Source organism: Pogona vitticeps, chromosome 7, assembly GCF_051106095.1.
Source record: "Pogona vitticeps strain Pit_001003342236 chromosome 7, PviZW2.1, whole genome shotgun sequence".
Lineage (NCBI taxonomy): Eukaryota > Metazoa > Chordata > Lepidosauria > Squamata > Agamidae > Pogona > Pogona vitticeps.
The window spans coordinates 9,483,696-9,497,494 of NC_135789.1; the positions used below are offsets into that span (position 1 = coordinate 9,483,696).

Here is a 13,799-nt window from a genome sequence, read left to right on the forward strand (position 1 = left end):
GACAACAGGGAAGATGGTCATAAATGGAGGCTTGGTGGTCAACATGTCTGTGGCAGAAGCTTAGCCTCAGGGAAAGGGATGTTTGGGGGTAACCAAGCTCCGTGCCAGATGTGCTTTTTGAAGATGGGAGGATGTGGCTGCACTGGCGTAGAGGCAAACTGGGGGAAGGGCACCCCTCAGGACAGTCCCCACAAAAGACAGTCCAAAAGCACAGACAGACATGCAAGAACAATTCTTTTGTAAAGTTAATGGATTTTAATGGCCCATTCGAGAGCAAGCCCCTCTCCCCCAAAAGACTTTTCATAAGAACAGGCAGGGCTCCCAAGAATATGATCAGTCCATTGACATTGCAGCCAAGTGGGGTGGAAGAGGGAAACTTATGGGACTAGCATTTTGACCCCTTGAAAGCCCTCTATTCACTTGGCAAGGCTTGGGTTCCATCCCTGCATGCGGGCTGGGGTGGGGATGAAGGGACTGCAGATCCCAAGGGCAGCCAAGAGAAAGGGATACCAGGTCCAGGTCGGCAGCTGGCACCCTTCTGTGGCTGACCAGGCTGGTGGGGCCAAACCCGCCATCATTATAGCTCACTAGGTATTCTCTAGTCTCAGCCCCTCAGCAGAAGCACAGATGTGTCACCCTCTCGACCCAAAGTCACTGAAGGGGCAACTGGATGAGCCGCATCAGCTAAACAGTCCTGGAAAGGCATGATTTGCATGTGCTACAGTTAACATGAGCAGCCTTGTGCTTAAGGGCCGGTCCTTCTGCTTGGTGTTTGGAGGCTTTCCCCAGTTACAATAGCTTCCTGAGAGTACAAGCAGTTTGCCAGTGGCACAGACCACCTTGAAGGCTGAGAAAACTTCCTAACTGTTAAAGCAGTAAGACAATGGAAACCATGACCTCGACAGGGGGGAGAGCTCCAACACTGGAGGCCTTCAAGAGACACTTAAACAACCTTCTGTCAGATCTGCTTGGATTCAGATTCTTGCATCGAGCAGGGGGTTGGACTTGATGGCCCCTTAGAGGCCCCTTCCAACTTCACAATTCTGTGAAACAGGCTGAGAAATGGAGGTCGGATGGTCATCTCTGTAAGATGCTTGAGGTGTGGATTTACTGGGTGATCCTTGAGCATCCCTTCTAACATTTCAGTTCTACACTTCTACAAGGATATCTGCAAGCGAGATGTGAAGGCCTTAGGAATGGACCTCCACAGATGGGAAACCTTGACCTCTGAGCATTCAGCTTGGAGGCAGGCGGTGCATCACAGCCTCTCCCAATTTGAAGAGGCACTTGTCCAGCAGGCTGAGGCCAAGAGGCCATCCCAAAAGCAGCACAACCAGGGAGCTGGACAGGGGACAGATTGGATTTGTCTTCAATGTGGAAGGGATTGTCACTCTTGAATTGGCCTTCTCAGCCACACCAAACGTTGTTCCAAGAGCATGTTACCATGGTCTCTTGAGACTGAAGGATGCCTACACACTTCTACAATATCCTCCAAAGCACATTAATTCTTGCAGGCTGGCATACCGGCTGTGCCAACTAAGAGGAGACCCGGCTCTGCTGCTGGAGCCCCTTCCTTGGGCTGCTCCCTCTCTCAGACGTAGGTGCAGACCATTCTGGGGCTGTCCCCCGCAGCTTCCTCGGGCGGACCCGTGCCCGGGATCTTCAGGAGCTCCGTTTCATAGTACAGTGTCACAGCTGCAAGGAAGGCCGCCAGGTTGCCCGCAATGGCCACCCAAAGGGAGTAGCCGTATTCAAAGCTGGGAAATCCAGGGATTCTCAGAGACACCTAGGGAGAGAAAGTTGGATGGGCCAGGAGCTGACAGAGGAGACCCATCAAGGTTCAAAGAAGGAGACATGGAGACAAAGGAGGTCGCCTGGCCCAGAAGCCAAGATGGAAAGTGTGGCCTGGAAGCAGTTTAGTGGAGTTGCTAAGAAAGAAGGACCAGCCAAGCGGTACGGGGGGGGGGGAACCCCGTTCTTGCTGGGGACACCCGGCTGAATCAGTAGCTGCTCTCCCATATTAGGGACTGGTTCTGGGTAAGCAGCGGGGAGCACTTATGCGGACGGGGGATTATGGGACCTGGTGTCCAAAAAAGCAACTTTGGAATTTTCCATCCAAGTTCCCATCAACACGGACTTTTTGGTGGCTGCTCCCAGATGCCGGATCTCGCTAAGCCAGCCGGCTCCCTGTTGCTTTTATGTTGCCTTCTATTCAGACAGATCTTTTCAAGTGTTTGCATTTTAATAGTACAAAGGGAGATTAATCCATCGTTATTCTTTGTGTTGTCTGGATTGCTCTTTGTTTTTTTGATCTTTGCCACCTGCTGTCCTGGGAGAAAGGTGGGCTATGAATTAGGTAAGCGATAAAAGCTTGATCAACATTTCACTCCAAAAAAAAAAAAAAAAAAAAACAATGTACAGAAGATCAAGATCTGTTGGCTCCTGTCTGGCAACACTGGATCTGAACATCATGGCAATGCAGGGCAAAGCTTCTGATCCTAAACCCCTGCGATCCGCCAGGGCAGCGGATGGGCAGGAGAGGAATGGAGCTTAGATTTCCAGACAGACAGATAGACAGATGGTGCTTTGCAACATCAGAACCGAGCCACTTTAGGGGCAATCTGCTTCATTCAGGATGCCTGTGTGCATAGATGCATGCACGTACCTCGCAACCCCGAGAGACCCATTAGTAGATAATCAATCAATCAATGAATCAATCATACTTTTGAGGCAGTCCCCAAGCAGCCACCTTCCTCTCTGTGTTTACTATGCGATCCCTCATCCTGCTCCAGTTTTATACCTCTGTTTGTTGATCCTCCCTTTCAAACTGACTTCCTCCTCAGCTTCTTTTTTCAGCTTCTCTTCCCCCAAAATCCACCACAGACCCTCCATGAATAGTAAGCCAACTGTGGTCTTCCAGATCTTGTCAGACTACAGCTCCCAGTGTTCTGCATCACCTGCTGTGTGGGGCAAGGCAGATAGGAGCTGGAATCCAGCAACAGCTGAAGGGCCAGAGGTTGCCACCCCCCCCTTGGACCCCTCCAGGCATCACAGCTTCTCCTGCACCAAGACCACCTGTGGGCCACCTCCACGGAGGCAACCGGCCGTCAGCTTCATGGCTTGGGTGATGTGAGAAGGCTGGATGCCAGGACAAGGAGTGTGTTCTTTCAAAGGCATTTGACCCTCCCAGGTAAACCTCATTGTGTCCGGTGGAACGTAAAACAGGTAAGCCAGGGAGAGGACCTGGACAAAAGGTGCACCACTGGGGTGTGCAGGGAAAGTACCTCGTACTGGTGCTGGGAGAACACGTACATGGAATATCGGATGACTCCGACACAGGACAAAAGACCTGCAAAGGAAGAAATGGCCGGGTGAATTTGAGACGTGGAGGAAGCCGCCCCTTTCACTTTCTCCCACATTTGAATCTTTAAAGCCTCGCAGGTTCTTTCTCCTGAGCATGAAGGCATTTGTATATTTTGGTGGAAGGAAGGAAGGAAGGAAGGAAGGAAGGAAGGAAGGAAGGAAGGAAGGAAGGAAGGAAGGAAGGAAGGAAGGGAGGGAGGGAGGGAGGGAGGGAGGGAGGGAGGGAGGGAGGGAGGAGCGAGCTCATGATAGATAAGAGGAAGGAAGGAAGGGAGGGAGGGAGGGAGGGAGGGAGGGAGGGGAGGGGGGGAGGGAAGGAAGGAAGGAAGGAAGGAAGGAAGGGAGGGAGGGAGGGAGGGAGGGAGGGAGGGAGGAGCGAGCTCATGATAGATAAGAGGAAGGAAGGGAGGGAGGGAGGGAGGGAGGGGGGGAGGGAAGGAAGGAAGGAAGGAAGGAAGGAAGGAAGGAAGGAAGGAAGGAAGGAAGGAAGGAAGGAAGGAAGGAAGGAAGGAAGGAAGGAAGGAAGGAAGGAAGGGAGGGAGGGAGGGAGGGAGGGAGGGAGGGAGGGAGGGAGGAGCGAGCTCATGATAGATAAGAGGAAGGAAGGAAGGAAGGGAGGGAGGGAGGGAGGGGAGGGGGGGAGGGAAGGAAGGAAGGAAGGGAGGGAGGGAGGGAGGGAGGGAGGGAGGGAGGGAGGAGCGAGCTCATGATAGATAAGAGGAAGGAAGGAAGGAAGGAAGGAAGGGAGGGAGGGAGGGAGGGGGGGAGGGGAGGAAGGAAGGAAGGAAGGAAGGAAGGAAGGAAGGAAGGAAGGAAGGAAGGAAGGAAGGAAGGAAGGAAGGGAGGGAGGGAGGGAGGGAGGGAGGGAGGGAGGAGCGAGCTCATGATAGATAAGAGGAAGGAAGGAAGGAAGGGAGGGAGGGAGGGAAGGAAGGAAGGAAGAAGGAAGGAAGGAAGGAAGGAAGGAAGGAAGGAAGGTAGGAAGGAAGGAAGGAAGGAAGGAAGGAAGGAAGGAAGGAAGGAGTTGGATGGATGTATGGAAGGAAGGAAGGGAGAAACGGAGAAACGGAGGGAGGGAGCTAGCTGTGTGTTAATGTAGGGAATATTGACAGTTTTTACCTCTGAGCCTTGTGATGAGAGATTGGCCTAGTAGTTGGGAAGAAAATAACAGTGGCAGTCGAAGTATTACATTTGGTGATGGCTTAAGAAACGTAGGCTTATGTTCAGTCCATTTATATAGGTGCATACCAGCCTAGTAAATCACACTAGGAGGGGCCCATTGAACTCATAGGGATTTGATGACTCCACTGCTCTGTATATCCCATTGATTCAAGTGGGTCTAAGCTAGTTGTGACTCCTTAAGGTAAGCACCCGGATTTCAGCCAGAGTTTCAGAAAACACAGCAGAAATTAAAACTCAGTGTATGTTGCTTTGCGCCCCCCCCCCCCGCCCTGGGACAAAAGCTGGTGGGTGGCTCCTTGTACATGCCTGCCAATGGGACATTGAGATCAAAAGGAGAGGATGCAAGAGACGTCCACCTGAGCCATCGGCCCTGATGCAGGTGCTATAGCTGTACTTCAACCCCTCACACCTCTTCCATGGAGGGTCATCTTACTTTTGAAGGGGGAGGTGGTGGAGGACATACGTACCTGCCAAGAGGTAGAAGGCCATGGAGAGGTACAGGCAGCGCCGCTTGGCCGTGGCCCCCAAAAAGCAGTCAAAATACCGGCACCCAAAGAGGAGGCAGAGAAAGGCTGCGGCGCCAGCAACGGCAGACGTGATGAGCGAGGCTCTGGTGATCACGATGGCCGCTGGAGGAAGGAAAGAAGGAAAGAAGGAGGGGAGAATAAGCAGCAGGAGAGGGTTAAGTGACCCCTTATGGGTGTCCTTGTGGGGCTGTTAAACAGGGACCTCTTGAAGCTAGAGAGGAGAAAGGCTTGTGGGACCCTTGTTGTGTCTTGTCATGTTTCTGAGGGCGGCCCTTGCGGGGTCTTAAATGCCGGTGGGAGACATTGTGACTTGTTTAAAAGGAGACATCATCACCTTTGTTTGCTGGAAGAATGGGCTGGTGGGGTGGGGGAAGGCTGGGCACCCACAGAACAGCCTTGGGTGGCACTTTGCCCACCCCAAATTAGAGCCAGGGCTGTCTGCAGCCGCTCTCTGCGACGCCCGAAAAGAGAATGGAAGGGAGGAAGAAAATTTGGGTGGGGCGGAAGGTGTGCCTCCTCGGACTCCCCGTCACCAGGAACAGCCATCCACATGCGGTTGGGTCTTGACATGCAAGCAAGCCCCCTGAAATATAGTGGTAGACTTCTCTGAATGGGGAGGCTTCATTCCTAGCTGGCACAGATTGATGTCTTCTCTTCTGGTATGTCTAAAATGCTGTATGAGCTAACAGATCTTAGCAGAGCCCATGCCAATAAAATCCTATGATTATACTGTACACTTTGTGTTTTCTTGGCTCAAGAGCTACTGGTGAGGATTTTTGCTAGAGGATGTCTTCACAGAGAGGGAATGAGTTGTCTCTTTTCAGTGTTTAGGTATCATAGAATCAGCCGACTCTGTGTTATGGAGGCCTCCTTACTTCTATGTTTCTTTATTAAGGACGTGCTTTGGGTTCAGATGACCCCCCCCCAAAAAAAACAACAACTGAAGCCTGAGTGGGTTGATTCACCCGATTTGGAGTCCAAAATAAAGCAGGTCTCCTTGTTAGCAGATCAATCTAAAACCAAGTATCCACGTGTGTTAGCCGTGTGGATAAGGAGGAATAAAAACACACGCAGAGCATCTTTGCCTAGGGTAGGAGAGAAGGAATTGATTTCCAGAAATGTAACCAAGAAGGGAATTGATCCCTTTAGGCTCCTTGGATATGATGCCAGCTTATCAGTGTAGAAGAGGATGTGACCCGCAGGTTTTATTTTACCAGCCAGCCAGTGGCACCACCAGCAGCTGGCTGAGACCAGGAGTAAACTGGGTCCCCATCTCTTTTTCCACAGGCTTGGTCTCCCCCTTCTGGGTAGTCTTAGCACTACAGGTGCCAAGAAGATCAAAAATAGACCTACCATCTCCTATGCTATTTCAGTCACCTTCGGCACGCTGTATTGCTAACCAATTCCTTCCTCTGCAGCAAAGAATGCTTAAAAAACTCACCTGAAAGTCTGCAGCACAAGTTGACTGCGGAAGGCACTGACTGGCCGGCACCAGTGACATCACTACTGTCTACCTCCCAATCCCTGCATTGGGTTTGCAACTGGTTTTTTTTTTTAATGAGTCTGCTTGGGTTTTCATGAAGGGGAAAGGATGAACCCATGAAGAGCAAAGCAGACAAACTTGCTGCTTCTGGGTGTCCAGTTTAAGGTGATTTTTCAGCAGCATGAGCCAGGGTGGAGTCAAAGCTTGACAACTCCTCAGCATTTACAGAGACAGAATTGACACTTTCAGGCAACATATAGTGACCACCATGTCACAAAATGAAGCACACGGAACTGGAATTTGTGCATTTAACCAAAACGAAGGGGGCATCTAACAGAGCAATGTCATTCACACAATTCAGTTGCAGAGGGTTGATCCTACTTCATCTCCCTGCGGGATCTTGGGGTTTGTCGTTTGAGGACGGATCTCGGTTAAGAGGGTTTACTCGGGTTCTCTAGCAGAGAATCCGAAGTCCTTCCCCAAATGACAAACCCAGGATTCTACAGGAGGAAGCCGTGGCAAGTTAAGTGGGATATGACAGGTGTGCTCCACGTTGCTCTCTTAACTGTCGAGCACATAGGGGAAGAGGTGGACCGTTCTCACATAGAGATACCCCATGGAGACCCGCCCACCCACAGCTCGCCCAGCCACCTGATGCTGGAGATCAGTCCCACCAACTGGGAAGCTGGGAATTTTACCTGGGTGTGGATTCAGGTAAGAACTGTAGACATCACAGGTCCAGATTTTGACAAATTTATCCCACACGCACTCGCCCCACAGTCCTCGGCAGCGCATGCTGAGCACCACGGAGCCTTTGCTGTTCACCTGGAAGAGAATGTCAGGTGGCTGGTCCACTTCGGAGCCTCACCCGGTGGCCATCCGAGAGAAATGGCCATTCTCAATGGTGAGTTTTGTGGGGAATGCAATATGGTTAAGAGAGCATGAAAGCACCGGCTGGTCATGATTTCAGTTTAGCCCTGAACTAGGAATAGAGAAATAATTCAATTTTGCTGTCCCCCAGATCAGAACCTTTTTAAAAACTCAAAAATCTGAAGTTCTTTCTGACTCAAATCTGCAAAGTTGGCTCAATTCTTCTACAACAGACTGTGAAAGGAAATTATTCCTCATATGCAAGAGCAAACTTAATAAATCTAGTGATTCCGATTATAAGGAGGATGATATTGTGTCTACCAATCATCTAAGATGCAAAAATGCAAAGTATCTGGGGGGTGGGGAGAAGTGATGGCACCTCATTTTAAAACTTAGTTGACTTCTGCTTGGATATACACCTTAATATGGTGAAGTACTTTGAGTGTGTCAGTGAAGCTGAGAGCAATGTTGTCTGGAGGCCAGACTCCATTATGAACCTAAGGGCCCAGCAGGGTCACCCAAGGGTGAATGATCGCAGCCGAGACACCAGACTAAGATGCATCCACCCTTTTCAAGGCAGCTACTGAGCAGCAGTAGTAGTAGAAAATGACTCTGGCAGATGAAGCAAACACAATGAGATTCCAGCTAACTCTTGTTAGTACTGCACAGAAAATGGAGAACAAGAATACAGAGGGAGACTTTTGGGAAGCACTGGGATAGGGTGAGTGAATGTGCTGATTAGATCCTTGATGCTCCAGCATTTTAAGTTCCCAAGAGTTTTTTTCCCCTCCTTTCAGTTTCTGAAGGTTGACAAATTAATCTAGAAGCACGCTGAAAAAAACCTTCTTTCATCTTAAGAAGCTTGAGTTGCTGGTCATCTCAAATGCTACACTCCGTGGAGTAACATAAGAACATGGCCTCTTGTGCCCACTTTATTTCTTCTGTCTTACAAGCCCAACACAGGAGACATCCCTAAAGTGACCCCATACCCCCCCCCCTTTTTGGGAGGACAGCCCTGTGTTTGAAGGGCTGTCGGGGGACAGGAGTGGAATTGCTTTCCAAGGAATGTTCCATTTGGAAATCCAACTCTGTTCCATGTCGGACTTGAAAATCTCTGAGAAGGAGTGAGATGGGGGCCCCTGAAGCTGCTCATCATCCCCATCATCCTCATCATCAGGCTCAGTAGCAGGCACATGGACCACCGGGTCACCGTCTCCCGCGCCAGATAATAAAAACACATTCCAACTCAGTTGAGATCCTAATATTTCTGTTTCTCGTTTTTGCACCTGGGCATGCCAACTGTCTTGTGGGGTCTCATGCAAATCGGGTGTTCTCTTTGGTCCTCCATTTGGGTGAGAGGAAAGCAAGCACCCTACCTAGGCTGTTCTTCCAGAGCCCAGTTGTGCCAGTTTCTCTCTCTCTCATACACACACACATATTTTCCAGGGAACAACTAAGAAGAGGAGAGAGTCCAGTTACCTGCCAGCAATCCGTGCAGAGCGAGCCGACCGTACAGCCGAAGGAAAGGGCCCCCAAGAAAACAGAGATGAGGGCCACCATGGCACCCACTGGAGCAGACCTTGTTGGCGGCATAGATGCCCGAAAGCCAAGCTCTGCCATGGGAACCCAAGTTTCTTCTCGTCTAAGCGATGATGGGCCAAGCACAAGTCAAGCCCCCCCCCCCCCGTTTGCCAGGAGGGACCTGTGAGGTTCCCACTCAAAACTTGGCCAAGAGTCGGGGAGACAGGGTGCTTTTTAATGAAATGGGAAGGTCGCCTGAGCCCAGGAGGAGGAAGGAGGGGGAGAGCGGCCGCGGATTCAACTGGGAGCAGGGAGGCAGAAATGTCAGGCGGAACGGAAGGGGGCAGCCAGCAAAGCTGCTCAGCGTCCTGCTGGTTTCATGTTATGCTCTGGGAGTCAAGAAAGAAAATCCATACGACGTTCCTCTTGCAAAGGGGAGAAAAGCGAGGAAGCAAAAAAAAAAAAAAAAATTAAAATAGGGCAAGCGTGAAGTTCAGAAGACTCAGAAATCCTTCTGAGATATCCCTTGCGGTGACCTGGACATCAGTTAAAAACAAAGGAAGGAGCCAGGCATTTACTCCAGCACTATTAGTTGTTGATTGCTAGGAAGGAAGGAAGGAAGGAAGGAAGGAAGGAAGGAAGGAAGGAAGGAAGGAAGGAAGGAAGGAAGGAAGGAAGGAAGGAAGGAAGGAAGGAAGGAAGGAAGGAAGGAAGGAAGGAAGGAAGGAAGGAAATCCATCTTTGCAAAAGCAGGCCGTGACTTGCAGAAAACAAGCTGTTAAAAGTCACACGGTTCCCCACCAACCATTTTAATTACGGGATAACTCAGAGAAGTGACCCTCTCTGCAAGAGCGTTCATAACACACTCTGGCCAGAAGGGGGCGCCGAACAACACCACCAAAATCGACGGCCATGCCTCCAGACCTGTGGCCTCAGGTGGCAGAAGCTGAGAGAAGGCAGCAGGCGTGTTTCCTCTACTGTCCTTGCATCATCCTGACTCAGGTGCCCCCCCCCCGTTCCGTTCTGCACCTTGTGAGTGTGTGAGATCCAGCGCTCGGAGTGGAAAAGGGGAAGACCACGCTCGAGGAAGTCATTAAAGGATGCTAAATACATGTATGCAAATATATTTGTCGGGTTTTGACTGTATTTTATTGTTTTTATTTTCCGTTCTGTTAAATTGTGTTTTGATTATGTTGTTTATGTATGTTGTAAAACACCCAGATTGGATTGATAGGAGGTATAAAAATGAAATGAAATGAATGAATGAATGAATGAATCAATGAATCAATGAATGAATGAATGAATGAATGAATCAATCAATCAATCAATCAATCAATCAATCAATCAATCAATCAATCAATCAATCAATCAATCAATCAATCATATTTTTCAGGCATTCCATTCCATCTGGCAAAATTCAGATGGAAAGTCAAATCACCTTAATGTAAGAGGGCCATAATAGGCAGCATTATCCTTTTGTATGTATGTATATATGTACTGTATATACCGTGTTTCCCCGAAAATAAGACAGTGTCTTATATTAACTTTTGCTCCAAAAAACACACTAGGGCTTATTTTCAGGGGATGTTTTATTTTACAGTCATGTCCTCTTCAGGTTGCTGCACTACGGTGGAGGGCGGGGTTTCACTTAACTAGGGCTTATTTTTGGGGTAGGGCTTCTATTTCGAGCATCCCGAAAAATCATACTAGGGCTTATTTTCAGGTGAGGCCTTATTTTCAGGGAAACAGGGTATTTATTTATTTATTTATTGGCAGGGTGCATCTTGTTTCGGATGGAACAGTGTGCAAAAAAGTCTGGAACAGCACCGTCCTGCAAAGGGAAAGTCTTCTGGATGTGCCAGATCTTTTATTTCTGGGGTGCCAAGGCCCTGTTCCTTATTTATGAGGGGTCCTCAGGCATCCATACATTTGATACTAAAAGGACCCCATGCATTGGGAATTATTCTTTCTTGTCTCAAAGAGCAGAGTATTCTGTTCATCGTGATATGCAATGGCTAATGATCAAAATTCTCCTTTGGAGGTTCAAGGATGTGCAAAGCTCAAGTTATTCAGCTACTCTGTTTCAAGATTTCACACAAAACTTGCTTTCCTTTAAAAAAAATCCAGAACTGAGAGGGCATCACGGCTACTTCATCCTTGAGCGCACTAGTTCTGAACAAGGTTGTTGGGTAGCAATCAAACCCAACTCCCAGATTCTTGAAGCAATCATTTCCCCCTCCCTTCTTAAATTCCACCCCCGCCTTTATTTTACCTGGAGTGATCAGCTGTAATAAGCTGTCCGCCTTATCACTCTTTATACAATGAAAGCGTTCTACCTCTTTGCATTTTATGTATTTTAGAATCCCTTGGTCTTTGATTTATTTTTTTTAAATGCATGCACGTTAGTAGTAGCTATTCGTTGGCTACCCTCTCAGTCCAAAGAAGCGACTCGAAATGAATCCAGATGTGTGGGGTGGGCCAATGACAGCAAATTGGTTGAACTAATGGGACCTTGTCCCTTCCTTCTTTTACTACATCTCCCTCCATCGGTAGGTCTACTGCGGCTGACATGAGCAATTCAGGCCAGGCCTAGGAGCCAAAGGAAGCATCATTAAGCATCTTTTCATACCCAGCCCCCCACCCGCCTTTCCTCTCCCCTGGAGAGGCAGTTCAACGGACAGAAGGGGATGTTCGGGGGGCAGCCAACGGCACGTGCCACTTAAATGTGTCTCTGAGATGGTTGTCATCTCCACCAGCAACCTGCTGTCAAGGGGAGGGGGGGCGGGAGGTGGTGGCACGCGCCTGAATTGAAACGGCACAAAGATTAAACTGATAATGGTTCTCCGGGGACCACTCGCCAGCTGTCCCCGAGCATGCAAGTGTTAACGAGGGCTTGGCGCAGAAGAGCGAAGGGATTTGAGCTCTCCTCCGCTTTAACCCTTCTCCTCTCTCTTAGAATGGGCCAAAGGATCAGCCAGGCGGTCCAACTCCCAAGCGAAGCCTGGACTCTGAAAAAAAGTTAAAAGAACCCACCAACTGCATCATCCTTCTGGGGCAGCAGGGGAACAGACGGGGGAGAGAGGTTAGCCCAACAGACCTATGCTAATGAGGCTAGGCCTTCAATGTCCACTTTCTCTTGGAAATGCAAAATGAGCTTAAGGCACTAGCTGGCAAATATCAGCAAATATCAGCTCCCATTTTTTTTTTTTTTTTGCTTATGCTGGGGAGGTTCAGGGGTGCTCCAGGCCAACCCCCACCACCTTCTGGTTCCTCCACTGGGGCTAGGTATAGGAGATGATGGGAGTAGCTAGGCTAGAACATCTGGAGGGCTGAAGGTGCATCCATGCAGGATGATGGGGTTGGAAGAGGCCTCAAAGGTCATCCACACCTGGTCAGAGAAGCTAACCTACACTCAGAGCATCCTTGACAGAGGGCCACCCAACCTTCCATTGAACATCGCCAGTGAAGGAAAACCCGCTATTTTCTCAGTTAATCTGTTAACAGGGTTGAATGGCATGTATCAAGAGAAACTTGATCCTTATATGTAATCAGGACCCTTGTTTTGCCCGTTTGGTACCCATTGTTTGGGTCCCTACCCCCTGGATCTCCAGAAAACAAACTTCACAGGGCATGCCTTCAATTATCTGAAGACGGCTATTGTATTATTTCTCAGTCTTTTTCCTCTCTCGGCTAAACCTACCCATCTCCCCCAAGTTTTCCTGGCAGAGCCTGGTTCCCAGACCCACGAGGCTCCAGCTTGTCAATATCCTTCTTAAACCAGAGGGCACAGAACTCGCTCATCGATGTGTTTGGGTTTAGTCTTTCAAAATATTGCAATCGTTATTCATTACACCTTTTAATATTCTTTCTTTTAATACTGTGAACCACCTTGAATCTCTTTAGGGGAATGGCAGCCAGACAGACAGCAAGAGCAAGCAAGCAAACAAAGAGATGGTTGGACGTTCTTCGGCTCACACCAAATCCTGCAGGAGTTGGAGTGGAGCTTCTTACAGGACAGATTTCAAGAGACCAGGAGTGGGTTGGGGGCTAAGCTGTGGGGAGGCGGAGTTTGGAGATCCTCGTGGAAGCGCCTCCCAGACCTTGTGCAAAGCTGTAGGGACGTGAGTCTCAACGTTGGGCCACCAGAAGCTCCTGGACTACAACTCCCAGAAATCCTAGCCAGCACAATTAGTGGTGAAGGCTTCTGGGAGTTGTAGTCCAGGAGCATTTGGGGACCCATCGTTGAGACCCACTGTTTTCAGCCAAAACCTCTCAGATGCTACTAGATGCTCTGGGTTTTCCCTCCCAGAATCCTTCACATTTCGGCTGGAGTACTGCAGACCCACCAACATCTAAGAGACCCAAGGCTGATGAAATGGTGTTATAAGAGGATTTGGGAGCCCCCTCTTAACCATCATGATGAGAAAGAAGCCTTAGGGTCGTCAGAGCTTGCAAATCCATGAAATTCCCCTCTGCTCCCATCTTAATTGTAGTTTGATAAGAAGGACACAACCTTTGGTGTCTGGATGGACCCTAAATTCAAGACCGGGCACACATTCTTTGAGATGGTTGTTTGCATTCAGAGGGGTACCTTCATGGAAGGGACTGGACCCTGTATTCAGATAAATGAGGAAACAATGACCAAATCAGGGGTATTTAGGCAACCCTGGGGCACAGCAAATAACCTTGGGCACTCATAGGACGGAGCACCACCCCCGATAGATTCATCATGTTACACTTAGCATTCACAGGGTTAATTTTAAAAAAAAGCCATGTGATTAAAAGTGGGGAACAGGGAATCGAAAGCATGAGTACCTTATAAGGAAGATGCTGAACGGGTGCCAAAGGAGGAA

At 49.2% G+C, this 13,799-nt stretch overlaps 1 protein-coding gene across 1 annotated transcript; it reads right to left on the reverse strand.

The window, feature by feature from the left end:
* Nucleotides 1-1,591: 1,591 nt before the first annotated feature.
* Nucleotides 1,592-8,985, reverse strand: LOC110082453 (claudin-16-like). Its single transcript, XM_020800003.3, has 5 exons — nucleotides 8,905-8,985; nucleotides 7,254-7,380; nucleotides 5,013-5,174; nucleotides 3,285-3,349; nucleotides 1,592-1,786 (listed from the first exon to the last, which is right to left on the reverse strand). Exons 1-5 carry the CDS (start codon nucleotides 8,983-8,985, stop codon nucleotides 1,592-1,594), a joined length of 630 nt encoding a protein of 209 aa, XP_020655662.3.
* Between the last annotated feature and the right edge of the window lie 4,814 nt (nucleotides 8,986-13,799).

Excerpts from the sequence above, each read along its gene's own strand:
- LOC110082453 (XM_020800003.3), bottom strand. The coding sequence starts at position 8,985 with ATGGTGGCCCTCATCTCTGTTTTCTTGGGGGCCCTTTCCTTCGGCTGT. Across the intron at positions 7,381-8,904 it reads TCTGCACGGATTGCTGGCAG|GTGAACAGCAAAGGCTCCGT; the intron begins GTAACTGGACTC and ends ATTCTCTTCCAG. Across the intron at positions 3,350-5,012 it reads GGCCTTCTACCTCTTGGCAG|GTCTTTTGTCCTGTGTCGGA; the intron begins GTACGTATGTCC and ends CTTCCTTTGCAG.